The sequence below is a fragment of the Guillardia theta genome, assembly GCF_000315625.1.
Source record: "Guillardia theta CCMP2712 unplaced genomic scaffold GUITHscaffold_38, whole genome shotgun sequence".
Taxonomy (NCBI): Eukaryota; class Cryptophyceae; order Pyrenomonadales; family Geminigeraceae; genus Guillardia; species Guillardia theta.
In genome coordinates, this window is record NW_005434636.1 from 1 (window position 1) to 21,185 (window position 21,185).

Sequence of the window (21,185 nt, forward strand, 5' to 3'; positions counted from 1 at the left end):
CCCTAAACCCTAAACCCTAAACCCTAACCCTAAACCCTAAACCCTAAACCCTAAACCCTAAACCCTAAACCCTAAACCCTAAACCCTAAACCCTAAACCCTAAACCGCCTCAGTCGGGAGAGTTGCCTCCGAGGCTCAGGGCCTCCCGAGTCGACGGTCCCCTTGAAACCCTACTAAGTTAACTTAAACCCATCGATAGGAAACCCGGTCCACAGCCGGTGGAAACTTTTTAAAAGGTGAAGCGGTTAGTAAAACGTGTCCTTTCACATGGCATCGGTATGTTACATGCAATACATTACAGTGAAGATATGACGAGAAGAAGATGCGGAGGGAGAAGAAGATGACGTGATGAGAATCAGAGGGAGAACAAGAAGAAGAGGTGACATGCGACAGGTTGTTAATGTGCAAGAATGTCACGCACATCTATTGTTCTCTCGCTGCGAGTTTTAGACCCGGTTGGGGCTAGGAAGAGGAGACGAGAAGTGTGACAGCTTACAACAACTGAATTTATCTTAGGACTGGTGGATCGATCGATATGTTAGGATGCTGCCAATGCAGCAACGGAATACGTTGTTATTTGGCCTTTTTTCTTTCCAGATTTTCTCCATCTTAGCACTCATGGTAAGAAAGTTGCGCTTATTGCGAATTCCGATAAGAGGACACGCAGGTTCATCTTCATCAAGTGTCTGAAACGAAACCTCGTGTACATGCTGATGGAGGGAGCCTCATGCGCTCTGGCAATCACAGACAGATGCTCGCCCAGCTTGAGTACCAGCAGAGTATGAGGGCTCGAGTCGTAGAGCCTCATGTCGTAGAGCCTCAAGTCGTAGAGCCTCATGTCCTAGAGCCTCATGTCCTAGAGCCTCAAGTCGTAGAGCCTCATGTCCTAGAGCCTCAAGTCGTAGAGCCTCATGTCCTAGAGCCTCAAGTCCTAGAGCCTCATGTCCTAGAGCCTCAAGTAAGGATGCCGCATGTAGTTTGGCCACATGTTTTTGGAGATGAAATTCTTTCGACAAGTGGAGGTCCACCAGGATACTTGGACCAGGATGGGAAAAGTTTACTTCGGGGTTTGGACCAAGACTCCAGGGATGGCACAGAGAGTGTTGGCAGATTGCAAGGACAGTTCAAGACCTGAAGGAGATTGATGCTATCTTCTCTTTTTATGCATGTAAATTGTTGTATACTGGAACTGTTTGTTCAGAGTGAACAAGAGTGAACAATTATAACCTAAACTGAAGCATTCAGACGCTCAACGGGGTATAGAATTGGCATAGACACGCGACAACAGCCGAGAATCTGCTCAGCATAACATCTAATGATTGGAAGTGTACCAACATCAAAAGCAAACCATGTGGGTTTTCACGTACTGAATCAAGATTCGATGCCAGCGGGAGTTCTGGAAGACTGAAGTAACATGGGGGACAAGAGAAATCTCGAAACAGTAATATAGGAATATTTAACAACAAACAAGTTCAAATGCTTTCATTGAAAATACAAAGAAAAAACAAAAGGATATGATTCCACATTCACAGAGAGTTATTGTACAATTCACTGGTTCCAGAGTATGAAGGTCCTTGAGTGCTCCCGCGATTTGGCACCAGAAGCATGCTCCGGTTGGTGACCTCCAACTGTAATTGAGTCAGAACATATTCAACATGATCACGACATTTGATGCAGAGAATTGCATGAAAAATTAAGAATAACGTGTAACGGAGACAGATGAGCTAGGAGACACATCACCTGCTGTTGAAGTCTTGCCTTTGCTGTCTCAAGCTGCTGTTGAATGCCCTGCAGCTGATTGGCAAGTTTCGAAGCGACGTTAACGCCCTCGATGTGAGCCTGCAGGTTCGCTTGAATGCCAGCAGCTCGAGCCTGCAGCTGCTGAAATGGATTGATTTGCATTGGAGCGAATTGTGCTTGTGCAACAGAGTCTGGGCGAGCTGCTGCAGAGTTGGCGCTAATATTGTGAAGCATATTCGAGCCCGCAGGTAGGTTTGACGCAACGTTAGATGCGGCCATTGCAGGAAATTGATTCATGACAGGCTGGCTGGCCTGCACGTTGTTTGAACCCAAGAAGGAAGCAAGACCCGATAGATCGTTCAAACTAACATTGACACCATTAGGAACATCTGCGTGCTGAGTTTTTGGTGCCCCCGCTCTCCCAGCTGATGCTTGACCATTGGCCTTCGCCTGGTCCATTCCTAACTTGTTCGACCCCCCCGGCAAGAGGTGCTGAACGCCTGAGCCCTTGCTCTCTACAGTAACATTGAGGCATGACGTTAATCCTCCAAGCCCATCTTCTACTCCTGCATCGCACAAAGATGAAGGACGGCAGGCATCCAAGCCACTGGTTCCGAAAGTTGCTAGGCAGCCTTCTCCCCCGGCAACAACTCCGATGACAGATTTAGGCTGCTTCTCGTTCTTTGAAAATGTCTTGGAGGGGCTTGAAGCAGAAGAAGACAAGCCCATGTAGCCCGCAACGGCCTCAGAAGTGATAAAAGGCTGAAAAACAGTCTCAGCCGAAGCCTGCAGAGTCCTGACGAGCTCAGCGCCCTGCAAGCTTCTGGTCTCAAGCTGAACCAAAGGCAGGTCTGTCTCCCTTGCAGCATCAAAAAGAAACTCCCTTGAGACCTTCAGCCTATCAGACGGACATACGCCAAAGCTCAGGTCTGTGGGACAGTCCTCGGGCTCCATGAGCGACCAAAAGTGAGTGACGCAGATCAAATTTCCAAACTGTCCGAAAGTTCGCTTCTGGTGAGCTCTCACAAACACAGGCTGATCACTGTTTTGAGGCACGATGCGCAAGACAGAGCTGTACTGTACTGGCATGAAGGAGCTCATCAATCCAAGGATGAAGCTCACATACTCAGATGCAGACAGGGCCAAGGGAACTTGGCAGCAGGAGATCTGATGAAGAAGCTTGTCTCTGGTAGTCCCTAAGATGGATGCAAATGCTTGATTCATGTACAGGCTTGACGCCTGGCCTGTGGAAGGACAGTACTCGACTCTGAATACACCTAGTGACGGGTGCGAATTGCACATGTCACATTCCATGGCGTCAATCCGAAGCTCTCTATCCTCTGCCATCAGATGTTTCGACAAACTTCCCGCTCTTGGTCTTGAAACTTCCTTGTGAATGTCGTACAACCTGAATTCATCAAGAAATGATATCAGTTCACGAAAAAAGGATCCAACAGTTACAAACCTTTGTACTGCAGTGAGTCCCTTGCTAAGCGTTTCAAAAAGGGAAGCAGGCAAACCCATGAGCATTTGAACAATCTTTGCCAGCATGTCAAAAAAATCCGAGATATGAAAACCAAGTTGACCTGATCTTTTTTCCAACCTAACTCGATCAATGGCATTTTCTCAGCCAAATGGCGACAGCGATTAGCCAACGAGGTTGTCTCATCGCCACATTCACTAAAACATCCATGAGTCTCTGCCGATCTAATGTGTACTAATGTACTCACAGTTCAATAGATCTTTGCTGGAGAGCTCCTTGCCTTTTATGTTCGGGTCGTATTTCAATTACTTCTTTGGAAACCACTGGCAGTTTCAGAACGCCACGGATGGTCTCGAACGAAACCTTCCAATAGAGTTGAGGGACGAGAATAAAAGATCAAGATAGTACCTCATCGATGCATCTATGGCTGATATCCCTAGATTTGCACGTTGAACAAGGTCTTTGCTCATCACATTTCATTTTGGCTCTCCGACATGGCTGGAAATAACATGGGTGAGAAACACGAGCGGAAAAGTTGACAGGATCACACCTCGCATGCGCGACCAACTTGCTCTCGTCTTTTTCTATTCTGCACAGTATCTGCATCAAGTCTCCGACGCTTCAAAGCATTCGTCGCGCTCCCTGGCAGAATTTCTTCAACCGAATCCTGATTGGTCATTGCAAGGTGATCTGAATCCTTGCTTGCAGCTTTACTCATATCCTTCTTGGCACGGCTTTGCGTGTTGTTGTCCTGGTTTCAAATGCCAGGACGAAAATGATTTCGTTTCAGCCGTTCTTGTTTTGAAGTGTATCGTGATTGTTGTTTTCCGAATAAAAAGATCTGATTACCCGCGAGTCCAACCTGTTCCGACAAGTGTCAATGAAGCTAGTAAGAACAATTTTTGCAAGATTTTTTTTGTAAAAAATAATAAGTGCAACGAATTTCTTCTGATACCTTCCATAGCTATCTTAAAAATGATATTCGCACCATGGACAATGTACCGGCAAATGAGGAAAGCCATCACAAAGCGAATTCGTAGATCATTTCGACAATTTCGACTATCTATCAACGGTCGAGAATAAACAATATTGGGAGATCAGAGGGGTTTCAAGTCTACAATGAGTTTTCATCCGATCTGTTGACTCTCTGCAATTGCAGCATGCGCACGACATTGGGACATTGGCTGCATGTGGCAGGAGCCGCACTCAAAGCCATTGACGAGCATGGGAGGATTCTGTAAGGGAGTCGGACCAAAAAGAAGGGGTCGGGTAGTTGCGACAAGGGGTGTTCAAAAAATTAGATCTGGTTTGCTTTCCTGGGGTGGGTTCATGGGAGGTTGTAAAATGGAGGGTAGGGGTACACATTGATAGGTGCATATCCGGTAGGGTGTTTTGCCTCCTTGAGGGGCATATACAAAAATCTAGACCGTCAAGAAATCATAGGTTTTCTCTATGTAATGAAATGGCACTACCATTGCTCCTCATGTGTGGCTTTTAACAAACCGGGCTTTCGACCTAGGTACCCGTGTAGAAGTTTGGGCTAAACTTCAAAACAACGGGGGTGCTACAAAAAGGGGGGTAGCGAATGAGGGATCAGAATATCCCGGGTAGGTAGGGTATCTCAATTGAGTACAATGAAGGGGGTACCTCCAGATGCCTTTAAGACACGATAGTAAAGCTAAACAAAAAAAATCAACAGGACAGAATGTCCCATTCCTTCTGAATTTGTGAGGCGCAGACTACGTGAATGCCCCAAGGTTCTTTTTTTCTGGCCCATTTCACCACCTTAGCAGGCCAACACCTATAGTCAATCTCTTCACTAGCCCCCGGGATGGTCTAGTCATGCGCCTCGCACGGATGCCACACGGACCCTCCACGGTGACACCACCCCCACCCTCCAAAAGTATAGAAAACCGAGGGACTATTTTGAAGTTTGGCTCTTTTAAAACTTGATGTTTATAAAACAATGATGAAAGATGGGAAAAGAAGATCTTTCGACTCATATGCCCGGTCAAGAAAGGAGTCTACCTCCGAGATAAGATTTGAGGTTTTTGAGTTTGCTATGAAGAAACCCCTTTTTTCTAAACTTTTCAAGAATATTTCAAAAATAATTTCAAACAATCTCCAGAAAGCAATCAATTCTACAAACTGATCACAGTCGATTCATATGACTCTCACGGCGAAAAGATACCACCCCTCCTTGAAGCTGGGATTACGAATGGGTGAACTTCTAGAAAAGATGCAACGGTTCAACAAGTCAAACAAGCCAGACCTGTACAATTGTTTTAGCCGAATCCGTGTCAGGAGCTCCGCAGACATGACGAAACAGATCGTTGTGTTTAAAGAGCCAATGATGACCTTGCATTCGAAACTAGAACTTATCAAATCTTGATATGTAATCGCCAGTCATCCAAGAGGTCAAACGACCTGGAACAAAACGTACGCCGTGCCGCACATAAAGCTCCCTGAGACTTTTACCACCGACCACGCTCATGATTGTCCTCGTACTGATTTTTAACTTAACTTTGAGTATGAAGTTACAGCCTTCAACTGACTGAAACCGTCACTCGCCGCCCGGTCCGATCGGACGCCGGCGGGATGCCGTGGCCGCGCCGGGCACTGACCGGCGCGGCTTCCGAGCGGCCGGACCGTACCGTACCGCCGGTCACGGTACTACCGTACGGTAGAGGGCGGCGCGGGACTGATGAGCCTGAGGAGTCACTGTGGCGGCCGCCCGGCGTACCGCAGTCACGCACGGCGGCCGGCCGCGTCCGAGCCACATGCGGCCGGCGGCGCCGCGGCGCCCGGACTCGAGTGTGTACTCACACGATGCCAATGCCATGATGCCATGACTCGGAAGTTACGGTTCAGTGATCGGATGCTAAGCGGCCGCTTTTGAAGTCACTGGGTCACCGTTAAGTAAGTTCACTGAACTTCGGAACGCCGGATTTCAAGTTTGCGGCCGCGTGCCGCTCAGTGTCGTGCGGGTGCCACCCGGTGCCCGGGCCGTCGAACTCAGTCAACTTGTGACTTGAGCCTGAGTGCAAAGCTACAGGCTAGGCCCGGCCCGGCCAGGGGCACATAGCCCGGGCCGGGCCTCCAGTAGCCGCCGCCTCAGTTGTTTCAGGGAAGTTCCTGCGGCCCTCCTCACGGTCTGTCACTGCCACTGGCACGATCCGAGGCTCAAGGCCGCCGTGCCGTGGGCGGACTCCCAGTGGCCCACGTGACTGCTACTGGGCCGTGCTGTCCACGACACGCCAGGCTGATCCAGCTGGGAGACTTTGCTGAGTTTGCAGTCGTAACTATGGCACTGCAGGCCAGACGGTCATGATGCTTCTGCTGCGGCGTCACGCGGTTGGCGGCAGTCACCGTGCGGCCGCGGCATCACTGGGGCTGCGAATCACGTGATAACACGTTGTCAACCGCTTGCTTTATGCGTTCGCCCCACAGTCTGTGCCCCTGCAAAAGATTATAATTTAACCGCACATCGCTGCAGATTGATGCCAAAACTTCAACCTCTGCTGATGGATGCAAAAAATCTGGCATGAGGGATCGTGGAATCGCAGAAACTTTGCTGCTAAAAAGACAAAGTTCACATACCATCTGCAAGTTTTTCAGTAAAGCAGAAATGTCTACCTGGAAGCTGATCCATTGAAGATATCCCATGCATCAATATACAAGATATTGTTAGAATCCTTTCTCAGCAAAATCAGCACCAGGACGACCTCAAAACACCTCGTATACCTCTTTGGCAAGGATTTTCATTCCTTGATTCACTTCTATCAATCTCCTGCTGAAAATGTTTGTCGCTAGTTCTAGGCTACCAGTGGACGATCTCAACGCTCTTGGCAGCAACCCCAGCAACACGATCTGCTGCAGTTTTCAGCGCTGTGCAAGCAACAATGAGGAAACCTTAGCTTTCGGACGCAGCCGTTTGACGGTTTTGACTACCTTTTGCACTCCTAGTCAAAGTGTAAAAATATTCAAGAGTGGTGAATCTGGAATAGCCACCAAGGTTGGTTTCATGTGACGTGCATCCGGCACCGAGATTGTTTGTTCCTTGATCGGGATTAATCCCTGGCATTCTCAAGGAGGAAGATGAGCACCGATAGCCAGGATGATGATCTTAGGCTGTAGTTCCGGGGCATGCTGAAGCTCACAGCTCTGCTCATCTCTTCAGAATGATCTCAATCTTTCCTTGATTCCTACTTCAAGCCTCCCGAGAAGATGTTGCGTTTGATCTCCTGAAATTCCAAGCGCCAAGTAGGAAGTCTTTGTGGTGTTCCCCTAAAGCAAATCCATTCGTCAGGAGATGGAGGTATCCAAATGTGAGAGAGGACTGGACCTTTGCGACGAACAAGGAGTTCCATACACGAGGAACTCCCTATTAGGTGCACACATAGACAAGAGGGAGGTGTGACCGGAAAGAATACATGGAGAATGAAAGGGTAATACAAACAAGTCAGTGTTGCAATTAGACTCAAATCAGCAAGTTAACAAAGGAACCTCTGCCCTATCCGAAACCATTCCGATACTGGTGCCCCTCCAAGCCTGGCCTCAGGTCAGTTGGAGCGGGTCAGTTGGAGCTCTCTACTCCACACACCTCTGTGATAGAGTCTCCATACCACACAACATCGATGCCTGCAGCTTTTCTTGCGTCCCGACATAGGGTTTGGTGGAATTGTTCCCATCCTGTTCATGACGGAGAAGTAGTGGGTAGAAAAAAGATAGTAACATGTCAATATCCATATCACGATGAGGTGTAAACAAACCTCGGTTTGATCGTCGCTTGTGTGGCTCATCTGCTGGAAATGTGCAAAAACAGCGATCATACGCTAATTCTTTTTTCGGGACACATCCCCTTTTCTTCTCTTGTACAGCAGAGCTTGCGTTGTATCCTCCCTGCGTTCCTATGCTTGCCCGCAAGAGACTCGCACTGGCGCCTCTAGGGGGGAGAGAGCGTCTGGGAGGAGCCAGCTGAGACGAGGACGACGCCTGTTTGGATGCAGGGACATGCATCAGCGACGGCAGCAGCGCCGCTCCCAGCAGGGCCCCGAGCACAACAGGCAGGCCTCGATCCATGCGGCATCCACAGGAACAACCTTGAACTCATCGCCGTTACATGTGTACAAGATTGACGTAACCGTTTTGCGGAGGCTTAGGCCGCAGAAGATGGTGCAAGTGAGACAGGGGGTGGGGTGATCTGAATGGTAAATTAGGGGTACTGTTGTGATCATTTGACTGGGTAGGGGTAGTTCTTGGCGACGGTGGGTGCGCAGAAAAGAAAGCATCCTTTCAGGGAACAAAGATGAAGCCAACAAAGACAAGAAACAGCAGGGAAGCTGCAGTGGTGCACGTAGGAGAGCGAGATGATGAGATAGGAATGCAGAAAAGGGTGACATGGACGAGAATAAGGCGATGAAGCGAAATCAAGGTGCGGGGAGCGGGGAGCAAAGGCGCTTGGAGCGGGGAGCAAAGGCAGGAACAAAGGGGATTACAAGGGTGTGAAATACAGTCAGCGATGAACAGCTTGAAGTTGAGCACGGAGGATGGGGGGACAAGAAATGAAGGGGGAAAGGAAAGGGGGAGGGGGCGGGGAATGAAGTTGTGTAGGAGACGATCAAAACAAAATGACCTATGAAGAGTATGTAGTTGAATCTGATCGATGGTGATAAAATGATGTGGTGGTCATTTCCTTCGTGCCGTGGGTCAAGAGAAGTGGGTAGAGATTGATATTGATGTGAGCACGATGTTGCAAAGGTACAAGGAGATGCTCAGGTATGTGTAAGAGATAGCACGCGGCGAATTGAAGGAAGCGGATGGATCAATCTCCTGCATATTCTCGTTTCAATGTGATAAGTTAAGTTGATTGGAGCAGGACAGCAATGAGTTCTACAACGGTGTCCAACATGCTACATGACATGGACGACATGATGATAGCATCGTTGCTGTCGTATCTCCCTGGTTCCAAGTTCTTGTTGGCCTCTAAGGTTTGCAAGCGGTGTGATCGATGGTTTGGCTGTTCCACAGCAGAGAGCTGATGCGATGACGAAGGTGGCACGAAATCATATGGAAGCATGAAGATAATGAGGGTCTTTGGCGGTAAAGCGGAGGTTGGTGGTTCCATCACACGATAAAGCATGGACATTAGGTCATTATACGAACGCGATATACAAAGTTTTGAACCCTTAGTATCAACTCCAATAGAGGGCAAGCCAAGGTGATGCTGTTGCTCTACGGAGAGTTCTCAACTATTGTCAGGATCCGCGATTTGTATCTCCGCAAACTTGTGTCGAGGAGTCTGATTCATCCAGAATGGAAGCGAGTATGACAATGCGATCTGAAATACTTGTCTCTCATACCTAGCTGGTTTACAGATAGCTCCCCAAAACAGCCGATCTAGAACCTCAATGTGCTCTAAGTTTTCTCATTCTCTGCTCTATTGACACTTGATAGCGTGAGGCTGCAGAGGCAAGGAGCGGCAGGGGCGTCGTTCACCTTCAAGGGTGCAAGTGCAGTCGTTGTCTTCGGGTTCAGAAATCGTTCTCCCACATTGTGTTAACGCTTCTCTAGAGGTTGGACGAAATATAACAGCATTGAGAATGACGTAACAATGCTAGTGTGCTCTGAGGTTGTGTAAACCGCCTTGCCATATTCTGGTGATCCTTTTGTAATTCAGGACTGCAAGAAGAGACTGATGTGGATTCCCGTGAAGACCTCGAACAACCCTCTGCCAACTTATGGTTCGACCATCACAGCTTTTGAACATCCCAATCATGGTATTCACACCTGGTTTTCGCTCTTTTCATCAATGATTCTTGTCAGAATTTGCATTCGCGTTATATGGAGGCGTTTATGCTGGAGGATACCAAGGAGCAGTTAGCAATCTACACCTGCTTTTGCCGTGTGAAGAGATCGATGACTCGTGTGTGTCTGGTACGATACAGGTAAAGCAATCTTCGTTTTCTTTGGGTGGGTGAAAGTTTGCAGGTACCCAGCTCGTCTTCTGCATGTTTGACTGAAGTCCCAAGAATGAGGTTAGCATAGTGTGAAGAACAACAATAAGTGACTGGATGCTTAGATGGGTTAAACCCAAGCAAGCCTCCTCTTTCGCATCCTTGGGAACTCCTCGCGCTTATCATACCGCCACGTACTTTCACAACAGGAAAACAAACAAGAGACAGATCCTCGTCTTCGGCGGCTTTGCTGAAGGGATTCCTCTAGACAACCTGGAAAGTGCTGAGCTGGAGCTCTCGGAGGATGAGATGACTGCTTCGTATCCTCACAGCTGGAATTGGAATGAAGTTGCAGCGCTTGGGGCGCCTCCTTGCGCTCGCTTTGGTCACTCTGCTACTCTCTGCGGTCCAGACAACTCGAGGCTCATCATAATCGGAGGCTGTACCGGAGGGCACAATCACAAAGGCTACGGCACAGACGGAGAAGAGCTTCGTGATGTGTTTGTGCTCGACCTGGCTGGCGATGTTCCAACCTGGTCGCAGCCTCAGATAGCAGGAACAATTCCAGACAATTGCGTGTCGCGGTGTCATAGCGCAGTGAGCTTGGGGCATCAGATCCTGTGTTTTGGAGGAGGACGGTCATCTCGTCTCAACGACAAGGTGGTTGCTCTTGACACCCTCAAGTTCACTTGGAAGCAACTCCAAGTCATGGGCGAAGCACCTTGCCCGCGTCAGAATGCTATCATGCTGCCTGTAGAAGGAGGCTCTGAGGTCTTCTTGTTGGGAGGGTGGAGGAAGGAGGAGCTTGGCGACTGTCACGTTCTCCGATTTGGGGGACTTAATGATGAAGACTATGTCTTCAGCGACGCCAAACGGTCAAGCGAGGAAGATCAGGATTGGCAAGACGACCCCATCGAAAGTGAGAGAGATCTTTTCCTCAAGGTAATCCTTCTCCACAAAGGGCATTCTTTCTGACTGATGATATCAGCTTCATCCTTTAGCGCGTCACTGGTTTATTCATCGTGAAGAATTTCAGCATGAATTCGTTGGAGATGACTACGACGACGAGTATATGGAAGAGGACGAGGAGGACGACGACGAAGATGACGATGGAGATGAGGACGAGGAGGACGATGACGAGAATGACGACGAAGACGAGGACAACGGGGACGAGGACGTCAATGATGCTGAAGCTGAAGATGATATGAAGGCGCAGAACTCGAAGGAAGAGATTGACATAACTGAGCCAATGGACTCCCAGGATTGACAAGCACCGGTGGGGGGCATCACGGTCCATCACTTAGCGACGTCAAGACCGGACCACTTTCGGGACCGCAGTAGGCCACATGACTGGCTGTCCTTCGGCAGTGCCCGGGCCCACTGTGGCCAGTGTGCGGACTCCTGACTCGGGAGCAGTGATCGGACTGCGGCAGTCAACGTTCGGTCGCCTGTGGAGCCTACTTGAACTGACCGTACTGTTGACCAACACTGAATTGCCATAAGTTGCATTGAATAATCCGAAAGCCTAGGGCACACAACTGCTGGGGCTCGACCGTGACTGGTCGGAGTCGGAGTGACTCACGGTCCCGGACTCACTGCGGCCGCCTGTTTTCACTGAGTGCCACGGGCCCGAGACTCGGCGCGGCCGCTGAGCAGTGGCCGGCTTGAGTGCCGGTGGCACGGTGGCACTGAGGGCCAGTCGCTACAGCAAGCTTTGAAAAACAAATGATGTTCTATTAAATATATATGTATGTATAAAAGTAATTTTATATCATCGAGGGCCTCTGAACGCAGTAGAAGGATCTAACGGCGATAAGAACGAGATATGATGACTTCGGACTCTTCACACCAGAGGTTGCCAATAAATTAATAATATACCATTAAGGTTTTCAAGACCTGACCTTATCCCAACGTAGATGTTCTCGAGACCCCTTCCTCCCCGCCCCCACAAGCTTGACCCCCTCCCATTCTCTTCATTGCATTTACGAAAATATTTTTAGAGTGATTGACTAACGAAGGGTGGTAGTTGAAAGGGTGGTGGTGGGTACGAACACCACAAGGAAATCCCGAAGAAGTCAGAGGGCAAGCAGTACCAAGGGGGAGGGGTGAAGCTTCTTTACTTTCCTCCAGGAGGGGGTAGGGTACACATCCACTGGGAACCCCTTGCTCTCCACCCCCACCCCCTCTCCTATGAAAACTACAAAGTTTTAACACAGCCTGTGGGTGGGTAGGTGGGGGTGAGGAGGATGACAGGAAGAAGTACCCCGACAATGACAGTTTTCTACACGGGTCATCAATAGAGATTTAGGTCAAAGCCTGACTACCTACCCCTCACTGCAATGTGATCCCTACCCATCTTTTTACCTGAAATCTATTCTGAGAATTGTATAAACTTGTTGGCGATGATGACCCTACCTTAAGGCACAGACAGGCGCAAGGACATGTCAAGCTTGAGTGTTGGGGATACATGTATCCTCTTTTCCTATTTCTTCTCTATTACGAGAAGCCTATGTCTCCAGCCCCTCTCTATCAAGAACCGTATTGGGAACCCTACCCCTTCTTAATCGCAAGTTCTTTATTGATTGTCCTACGGAACTACCCCTACGGGGGTCATCTCGACGTACCTATTGCCTTTGAGGCTGACCACCCGTCCTCCAGTCTCATCCCCAATTTTTGACCGGCATTGTGAATAACCCCACCCCCCTGAATGCTAGATCTTGCATGATGGAGGACCCGGATGATTGCAGCCAATTCAAGCGATCACCCACCCATGAAACTATTGGACCCACCTATGTGACAGGGACCTTCCCACCCTGTCTTATTCTTGCTTTCAATTGGTCTACCCCAGTGAAATTCCAACCTTCACAAACCACCCGTACGATTCAATCTCGGTGTGAACTTACCTATGAATACCCGACAGAAGCTGGTAAATGAAGGGGTATCTAAAGCAAGTTACTGGACCCTACCCACATTTTATCACCGGTCTCCCAGAGAGTTCACCCCTACCCTATCTCTTCGATGACCCCACCAACTAATTCCTCTAGTGCATGACCGTCAGTCCCCTCCACCCCTCCCTCAAACCGGCCCCCCTTTTTTTATTTCCTCCTTCGCTTCCCGCCTCCTCCGATTCCCCTTGCCCTCCATCCTGCTCTTATCTCCCCTCCTCCCCCCTTCCCCCTTCCCCCTTCCCTCTCCCTCCTTCCCCCTCCCCCTCCCCTCTCCTCGCCACTTCTTTCTATCTCGTCATCACACTCATCTTGGGATTGGACAATCCCTGGACAAACGATACTACCTTCTCGGAGACAGGCTACTTTGTCTTGCAGCTTCGCGCAGCTCGTAGTCCGTCAGAGAAGTAAATGAACTTTGATTCACACCAGAATACCATAGAAATCGTTCAATCCTCCAGTCACTTCTGCTGATCTCTCTGCATTCAAGTTGATTTCAAAATCAACACCTTTTGCTTTGCTGGGCCATGATAACGAGTAATTTCAACCTGGTATGATTTGTCTTTCAGTGTGAGACAAGGTATCTAACTTCTTTCTTAGGCACCCAAATATGCAACCGAATCGCCCTCCAGCTCCTCATCAATCAAATTGGAAGATGGGGGCAACGCTGACGACTCGTGTGACCAATCGCGACGGCCATGGTCACAAGAGGTAACAACAACATTCTGTAATGTCTCATTTCTCACTTTCTTTCTTTCAGGAGGATGAGCTCATTATGAGTTTGGTTGCACAACATGGAACCAAGAACTGGTCGCTCATTGGTTCTCATCTGCAATTTCGCAGTGGAAAGCAGTGCAGAGAGAGATACAAGAATCAGCTTGATCCAACCATCCGTCGTGGACCGTGGACTCCCGAGGAGGACAGGGCAATTGTTGCTGCGCAAGAACGGCTTGGCAACCGTTGGACTGAAATCGCAAAGTTGCTTCCTGGACGCACGGACAATGCCATCAAGAACCACTGGAACTCAACCTTGTACCGCAAAAGGGAGCAGCTGCTGCAAGAAAACTACGAGCTCAAAAGGTTGAATCCTGGCAGCGGAATCGATGGACTGTTTGATATCGAGAACAATCGTGTTCTCGCTGGCTCGCGACCTTCTTCTCCCACCTCCTCTTTTATGGAACAAGGGGGATGCTTGATCACTCCAAGCGAATTGGTGCAGCATGTCGTACACTTGCAAAAGCTGTCTGCTCTGTTTGCATCCACACCATGTATGCAAGATATTCGAGCTTGCATCCCCGTGATTGCAAAGGACATCAAGGCATCGTCATCTGACGAGAGCCTGTGGGGTACAAGCTCGGATGAAGCTGAGAATTCCATTGAGATGGAGAGCGAACAGTGTTGGGAATCAGAAGTCGAGGCTTGCATCACCGACTGTGCGTCACTTGAACAAATGTCAAAGTACGAAGATGGTTGTGCTCTCGGAGATATCAGCATGGACACGGAACAGTTTGACGAAGACAGTCTAAACGCCGTGTTTGGCTCCAACGATGGTGAAACGACCTGTTCTCCGAAGTGGAAGGATATGACTGAGTTTGCTGCGGGATGTGTGAGCCCAAGCTTGTTTCTCGGCCAGTACGAAACCTTGGATGAATCCATTGAGAGCTGCTTCAACGTTCAAGAAGGTTCAGACGCTGTCATGTCTGACGATGAATCAGTCCCACAAATGGAGAACTGCTTGCCGGAAGCCACATCACCGAACTCCATGACTGCCAAACCAGCGCAGAAGCCCGTCAAACTTGCTATCGCACTTGCCAAGAACAGAATCAAAGAGAAGGCGGTGGCTCTCGCTAAAATTTCCGGCAAGAATCGCCCAACAAGGGCTGCAGCTGTCGCGGCTGTTACTCGCTTTAAAGAGACGATTTCGCACGTCCTGAAGAAAACGAACAAGTCAGGGTCGAGCTGCGTTCGGACGCCTTCAAAGCGTCCTCCTGCCCTTAACATTCGTGCTTTACAGACGGCGTGAGAGCATAAGCTGCATTTTGCGCTGGCCTCACGCCATGCATGGGATGTCTACCCGCAGGTCTTCCAGCTCGTCGAGACTCTTTTCTACCGATCTCTCAATTTCTACGTTTGCTCCTTTTATCTATCTATCATATCTACTCTTTTCTTGTTTGATGGACGATGAGTGAGTTGAGCAGTCGTCAGTGCATGCTGGCAGCCACAGGCGCCGCTGCTGATTTTGCTCCTCTTCTCGTTTGTCTCTACGTTTGTCTCTTGGTTTGCTCCTAATTCTCTTAGCGCTCCTTGTTGTTGATGCGCTCTAATAAAGTTAGTTTTGCTAATTAGCTTCGATTATTATTCCGATCTGGAACGGTAGAATCATTGGTTGGCCGTGTTATCATGTGACTTCAGTATGACGAGCTTACAATGAGTTTATTCACCGCCTCCCCTTCTGCATCATCGCTTGCTCGGGTGTCAGCCCGCACATGTCGGGCCCGCAGAACTGCCAAACAATCACTGTTCATCCCACCTCGCTCCTTTTCTCTGCTCTTCTCCTTGCAGTCAGCTTCCTCGCGCCTCCTGGTTCTCACCGGCAGTTGTACGCCTTGGCTAAAGGCTACCATCTGCTTCTCCATGACGCCAGGAGGAAGAAATCCTGCGAATAGGCAGACAAGAAGTGAGAGGAGGCTCAAGAGCAGGAAGGAGGCAACAGACAAAGCAGAAGAGCTGGGGTGAATTAAACCTGTCAAGGTCGTGAGAAGAGTGCGATCAGCTGAGATGAACGCAAAATGCGGGATGGCGTCCACGCGGAAGAGATTGACCAGCCTGTCAGAGAGCTGACGTAAGGCAAGAAAGAGGGAGAAGGATAGCAACGAGGGACGAATAGGAGCTGTTGCAGAGCAGGAGAAAAAAGATCCTCTACTTACTGTGAGTTCGCGTCCTTCTCCGCATCAAGAACAACAAAGTTAATCTGCTCAGAGCATCAAAATCAGACGCAATGAAATTGGCCAAGATCTCGTTGTCTGCCTGTGACTCTGACAATGCCAATTTCGTTGTTGTCAACTCCATCCTCTTCTCGTTTCCTCACCTTGTCGCTCCCATACTGCTGCTCCAATGTCTTCATCGTCTTCGCCATTGCCTGCTCACTTTCGTCACTGATCTCTTCACGTCCTCTTGTCCTTCCTCCCCTATTACCTTGCAGTCCCCGCACCATTTGGCGTAGAACTCGATGACGGTTGGTCTGCCTGACTGCAGGGAAGCCTTGCAAGGTCTCAGCAACTAGCAGGAGGATACAAGTTGGTCACCGCAAGAGTCGGGGAGGTAGCTTCCATGCTTCGCAGGATAGCCAAGGGATCCTGAGAGGAGCGCTTAAGATACAGATGAGATAACAATGAAAGAGACGGTTGGTGAGATACGAGACAAGAAATTGAAATGATGGTTTCATCGAGAAAGAGAAAAAGCGAGCGTAGGAAGTTAGCAAATGTAGGCGAGAGAAAGCGACGTGGAGAGAAAGAGGGAGATATGGGGCAGAAAGAGAGCGAAGAAGAGAGATAGAGCGCGAGAAAGAGCGAGGGAAGAGACAAATCAACGCAGAAGACGAAGCGATCTGCACAAGACTCACTGCTGGAATTTGCCGCTTCAGCCAGGCAGCTCCAGCACCTGTGGGACTATGAGGGCGACTGATCCAGAGAAACGGAAAACAAGGAAAACATCATGAGAGAAGGAAGGCAAAAGGCATGAGAAGAGCCGTTGGCACTGGTGAGATTACAGAGGAGGTGAGAAAAGGGGATCTCACGACTTGCAGTTTTTGTTAGGGAGGGAGGGAGCCGAAGATGGAAGAGGAGATGAAATATTTACCAAGAACAGGAGACGCGATGGCTAAAAGGATGTTGCGCCTTCGCTCGAAGATAGCCTCCTCATTGTCGTTCAAAGAGGCCTGGCAGAAATGTAAAAAGACAAGAGGAGAGGAGGAAAGGAGAACAGAGTACAATGTGTGTACCAGTCAAGGACAGGAGAGAAGAGAAAAAGGAAGAAAAGAGGATAGAAGAGGGGGCGGGACAAGGGTATTGGACCTGCTCTGAAAGTCTGGCAAGCTCTAAGGGGGACAGATTGAAACGAACAGCTTCCTTTGGTTGAGTACTCGCAAGTTTCTGCAGCTTGCAATCAGCGCAAGCAAACGAAACAATGGACCTGCCTGTAGCATAGACAGCGATTTCGTATCCTCGCCTATTCCTGCTGTTGATTTTTGTCCCTCCATTGCTTCACTGTCTGCACTCATTCTCCTCGAGCACATTCTGCAGTTCACTGCTCTTCTCTTGTCATAGCCAGCGAGATTCGGCGATAGGAAGGAGGAAACATGCTGAGCTGAGAGGAGGCAGAGGAGGAGGAGGGAAGAGGGCGAAGCTGTTCGCCCAGCCAGAGATCTTGACGAGAACATACAAGACCTTGCGCTCATCGAAGATTTGACTCGCGTTGCTTCTGCTGGCATAGGGAGAGATGTCAAGAATTCAACGTTTGAGGTACGAGAAAGAATCAAAAAACATGCAACACTGCCAAGGGCAACGAGTAGAAAGAGAGCTAACTGCAGAGATATCAGTCCTGCCCTTGCTTGCTTATCTGCATCTTCCCTCCCATCACTTGTCTCCCTCCTATCTACTCCCTGAGGACATGGAAGCGGCCTTGCCTTTATTTATCGACCACCCCTGCCCCCTAGATTCCTGTCGTATACCCACCCGTCCTTTCTCACTCCACCCCCACCCCTTCGTACCTCGGATGATTTGGGGGTAAACATTCCTACCCAACCTCCTTTTGTGAGATTTTTCTAATGGGGTGGGGTAGAGAAATTCGATCAGGTGTGGACAAATGCAAAACAAGGATGATGCAGATGGAACAACACAAGAGATGAAGCGAGAAGAGATCAGAAAGTGGCTGTACGTCATTTGAGAAGCGTTCTACTTCCTTTCATGAGAAGGGAGACTAGGGAACACACAGGTCGGTAGATGTCAAGAGAAATAGGATCGATGACGGGCAAAGCAGGGGAAGAGAGCGTGTGTGTAGCTGAGGGAAAGCAAATCAAGGGATAAGAGTGATGATGCAGACCGCGGAGATGGAGTAGCATAAATGGACGGTGAAAGAGGCGCGACGGCATGGTTGAGTTTAGCTTCTTCATTGTAGATCATATGAATGCGAGCGACGGTGACTGGTTGTTTCATTCTAATTGATCCTTGTCAGCAGGTCATTGTCTGGTTGGCGTGGCTCATGTCGGAAGGAGAGGAGCAGCAGAAAAGCATCGCAGAAGGTATCGACCCTTCCATCTCTCTCTCTCTCTTGCTGAGTCAGCGAGCAGGGGAGAAAGACGGGAATGGATCGTTTGTGATGGTGGACGCGAAAGAGAACATGCCCACGTCTGAGAACAACGAGAGTACGAAGAAAGGATTCTTCGGGAGGATGGGTAGCTCCATCAGCAAGAAAATTAAGTTTCCCTCCTTCTCCTCCTCCAAGGAATCCGCAAAGCAAGAGACCTCAGCGCATGACGAGACTTGTGCGAGGAGCAGCCTTCCTCCGCAGGCAGAGCGGCAGGCAGGAGCAGGTAGCAGGGTGATGATACAAGGGCTCTCAAAGGCACCTCAGTACAACGGCAAGTTTGGGATCGTGAGGGAGGAGGTGGAGGACGAACGGCTGGTCGTCGTGCTGGAAGGAAGCGGGAAGGAGCTGAGCGTGAAGCGAGGAAACGTCAAGGTGGTGAGGGGGAGAGAGCAGCGGCAGGGTGTGAACCCTCTCTCCCTTGCAGTCAACTCCATCCTCAAGCCAAGAATCCCCTCGTCCTCCGACGGCAAGAGCCTCTACGATATCCTTGGGGTGTCAAGGACAGCTACAGACAAGGAGCTCAAGGTGGCGTACTACAAGCTGGCAAGAGACTCGCACCCCGACAAGCACCCGGAGGACGCGGAGGCAGACGCCAAGTTCAAGCGCATCAGTGAAGCTTATCAGATCCTGAGCGACCCGAGGAAGCGACAGATCTACGACCAGCTCGGAGCAGAGGGGCTAGAGGAGAAGATGGGGATGGACGTGGAGATGATCAAGTTTCAGATTCAGATGCTCTTCGGGGGAGGAGAGTTCGACGAAATCTTCGGCGAGTTCTGCTCCCTTCCCGAGATGCGTCAGCTCCTCTCCAAGCTCGAAGAAGAGCTTCTCAAGAATCCCGTGCAGGAGACGCCGCCTGCGGTCCTCAAGCAGGACGAGCAGGAGTACTGCCGCATGCTCTCCCAGAAGCTCCTCTCCCGCCTCGAGGCGCGAGTGAAGGGCAGGAGGTCCAAGGCCGAGTTCGCAGAGGACAGCAGGACCTGGTGCAAGTCGCTGCTGGAAGCACCTGGAGGGCCTGACCTGGTGCTGATCACTGGGAACGCGTGGAGGAGAAAGGCAAGGAAGCTGGGGGGAGGGATCACCGGGTTCATGCAGGGGATCAAAGACATGAAGAACGACCTCTCAGAGCAGACGAGCATCCTTTACGGCCTCATCAAATGCAGCAGGATCGCAGGGAAAATCTCCAGCGAGAGTGAGAAAAAATCAGGGAAGTCACTGGGGGTTGGAGGGGGAGGCGCGTGCGCAGCGATTGACGAGAAGAGCAACGAAGAGAAAACACGGAAGTGCTCAAACATGACTGCGGGACGAGACGAGCAAGTGAACAATGCAAAGGAAGAGGCAGCGGCAGCGGCAGCGGCAGCGGCAGGAGGAGGAAGAACGGATAACAAAGTGCCACTTCACGAAACGAGCAACTCAGAGCGGGCGGATTCCGGGGAGGAGGAAGTCAGAGGAGAGGAGTGGAAAGAGATTGAGGAAGGAGATGAAGTGGATGACATCGGTCTTGATGTGGATCCAGAGCTGGTGAGACGTTATCCCACTCCCTCTCCCTCCTCGCTTTTCTCCTCCTCTCTGGCATTCTTCCTCTCCCTCCCTCCCCCTAGTCCTCTACCTCTGTTCGTTTCTCCTGTTTTCTGTCCTCATCATTTTCCAGCTCTCCTCTGTTATGTGTTCCCTCTCTTCTCTCTGCTACCCTCTCTCTTTCTTGCTCCTTCCTATCCTCCTGCTTATCTGATTTGCTTCAGATCCACAAGTTCGCCAAAAAGAGCATCGACCTGATGTGGCGTATCGGCCTCGTCCTGCTCAACATCCGAATCCGCAAGGTGGTCGACGTTGCGTTCGCTGGCACCAGTGACAAGAAGGTGAGGAGGAGGACGAGACGAGGAGGTGGGGGAGGAGGTGGGAGGGGAATGAAGGGTGGGGCGAGTAAGGATGAGACTGACACGCAGCAGGTGAAGCAAGCGATGGCTGGTGCTTTGCTAGAGATGGGCGAGACGTTCCGGTCGGTATGGGAGGAGAAGGCAAAAGAGACAGGTGAGGGAAGGGGGATACAAGGAGAGAAAGACTAGGAGAAGAGGGAATGAGAGGAGCGGGGGGGGGGGGCGGGGGGGGGGATGGGAGGAAAACAGGGAGAAGTCTCAAAGTCAGCGTGCGAAGGCAGGAAGGAGGAGGAGAAGGAAACTGATGGCTAGCTGCAGGCAAGAAATCTTCTGCGCCTCTTCACATTGCCGATGAGATTGCGAATCATGCAAGAGAACGACAAGGAGAAGAAGGAAGAGAGAGATAACAGTGTGAATGCATTGATACCATGAACCGCTCTCTGTCTCTTGCCATTTCATCTCTGGCGTATCTTTACATAACTTGTTTTGTTGTCGGCTACTTGTACAGTTCACTGCTAATCACAGCTCGTTGAGTTTTGTCAGACGTAGCCAAAGGCGCGATCCAAGTAGGTGAAAAACTGCTGGAAATGTTGTCTACCACTACCATGATGCCTGAAACGAATCAAATCAGAGAACTTCCTTCTACTTGAAACTTTCTCTCAATACTCCGTGTCAGACTTTCATCTATTTTTGATAACGAAAATCTCCACACCTTTCCTCTCCCGTGATTCTCTGCACTCTCCTGCCAATTGATCTCTCTCCTGTCCGCTCTTGCTCCCTCCCCTCCCCTTCTCTCCCCTCCCCACCTCATCCTCCGCTC

The 21,185-nt window shown here is 49.9% G+C and overlaps 7 protein-coding genes across 7 annotated transcripts; 5 read left to right on the forward strand and 2 right to left on the reverse strand.

Annotated features, from left to right (window-relative positions):
* Positions 1-333: 333 nt before the first annotated feature.
* Positions 334-1,331, forward strand: GUITHDRAFT_152852 (hypothetical protein). Its single transcript, XM_005831671.1, has 2 exons — positions 334-621; positions 668-1,331. Exons 1-2 carry the CDS (start codon positions 619-621, stop codon positions 1,133-1,135), a joined length of 471 nt encoding a protein of 156 aa, XP_005831728.1. The 5' UTR covers positions 334-618; the 3' UTR covers positions 1,136-1,331.
* Positions 1,332-1,467: 136 nt separating this feature from the next.
* On the reverse strand, positions 1,468-2,304 carry GUITHDRAFT_152853 (hypothetical protein; the record flags this gene model as incomplete). The annotated part of the gene is made up of 2 exons (XM_005831672.1): positions 1,468-1,628; positions 1,741-2,304. Coding segments are annotated over 2 exons (666 nt in total), but the record flags the coding sequence as incomplete, so codon positions are not given.
* Positions 2,305-3,056: 752 nt separating this feature from the next.
* Positions 3,057-4,079, forward strand: GUITHDRAFT_152854 (hypothetical protein). Its single transcript, XM_005831673.1, has 6 exons — positions 3,057-3,148; positions 3,206-3,279; positions 3,327-3,420; positions 3,471-3,586; positions 3,632-3,721; positions 3,774-4,079. Exons 3-5 carry the CDS (start codon positions 3,375-3,377, stop codon positions 3,674-3,676), a joined length of 207 nt encoding a protein of 68 aa, XP_005831730.1. The 5' UTR covers positions 3,057-3,148; positions 3,206-3,279; positions 3,327-3,374; the 3' UTR covers positions 3,677-3,721; positions 3,774-4,079.
* A 5,029-nt stretch (positions 4,080-9,108) lies between these two features.
* GUITHDRAFT_109177 (hypothetical protein) lies at positions 9,109-11,446 on the forward strand (the record flags this gene model as incomplete). The annotated part of the gene is made up of 10 exons (XM_005831674.1): positions 9,109-9,224; positions 9,278-9,325; positions 9,485-9,548; positions 9,693-9,754; positions 9,797-9,854; positions 9,903-10,002; positions 10,049-10,170; positions 10,214-10,260; positions 10,305-11,121; positions 11,168-11,446. 10 exons carry the CDS (start codon positions 9,109-9,111, stop codon positions 11,444-11,446), a joined length of 1,713 nt encoding a protein of 570 aa, XP_005831731.1.
* Positions 11,447-13,854: 2,408 nt separating this feature from the next.
* GUITHDRAFT_71888 (hypothetical protein) lies at positions 13,855-14,166 on the forward strand (the record flags this gene model as incomplete). Its single annotated transcript, XM_005831675.1, has 1 exon — positions 13,855-14,166. A coding segment is annotated over one exon (312 nt), but the record flags the coding sequence as incomplete, so codon positions are not given.
* Positions 14,167-15,561: 1,395 nt separating this feature from the next.
* Positions 15,562-16,456, reverse strand: GUITHDRAFT_109179 (hypothetical protein; the record flags this gene model as incomplete). Its single annotated transcript, XM_005831676.1, has 7 exons — positions 15,562-15,627; positions 15,716-15,780; positions 15,868-15,950; positions 16,052-16,095; positions 16,213-16,263; positions 16,320-16,385; positions 16,430-16,456. The coding sequence occupies 7 exons, from the start codon at positions 16,454-16,456 to the stop codon at positions 15,562-15,564; spliced, it is 402 nt and encodes a 133-aa protein (XP_005831733.1).
* Positions 16,457-18,956: 2,500 nt separating this feature from the next.
* On the forward strand, positions 18,957-19,178 carry GUITHDRAFT_59821 (hypothetical protein; the record flags this gene model as incomplete). Its single annotated transcript, XM_005831677.1, has 1 exon — positions 18,957-19,178. A coding segment is annotated over one exon (222 nt), but the record flags the coding sequence as incomplete, so codon positions are not given.
* Between the last annotated feature and the right edge of the window lie 2,007 nt (positions 19,179-21,185).

Coding starts and splice junctions, on each gene's coding strand:
- GUITHDRAFT_152854 (XM_005831673.1), top strand. CDS start 3,375: ATGGCGACAGCGATTAGCCAACGAGGTTGTCTCATCGCCACATTCA. Junction 3,421..3,470: donor TTGTCTCATCGCCACATTCA/CTAAAACATCCA, acceptor TAATGTACTCAC/AGTTCAATAGATCTTTGCTG. Junction 3,587..3,631: donor CGGATGGTCTCGAACGAAAC/CTTCCAATAGAG, acceptor TCAAGATAGTAC/CTCATCGATGCATCTATGGC.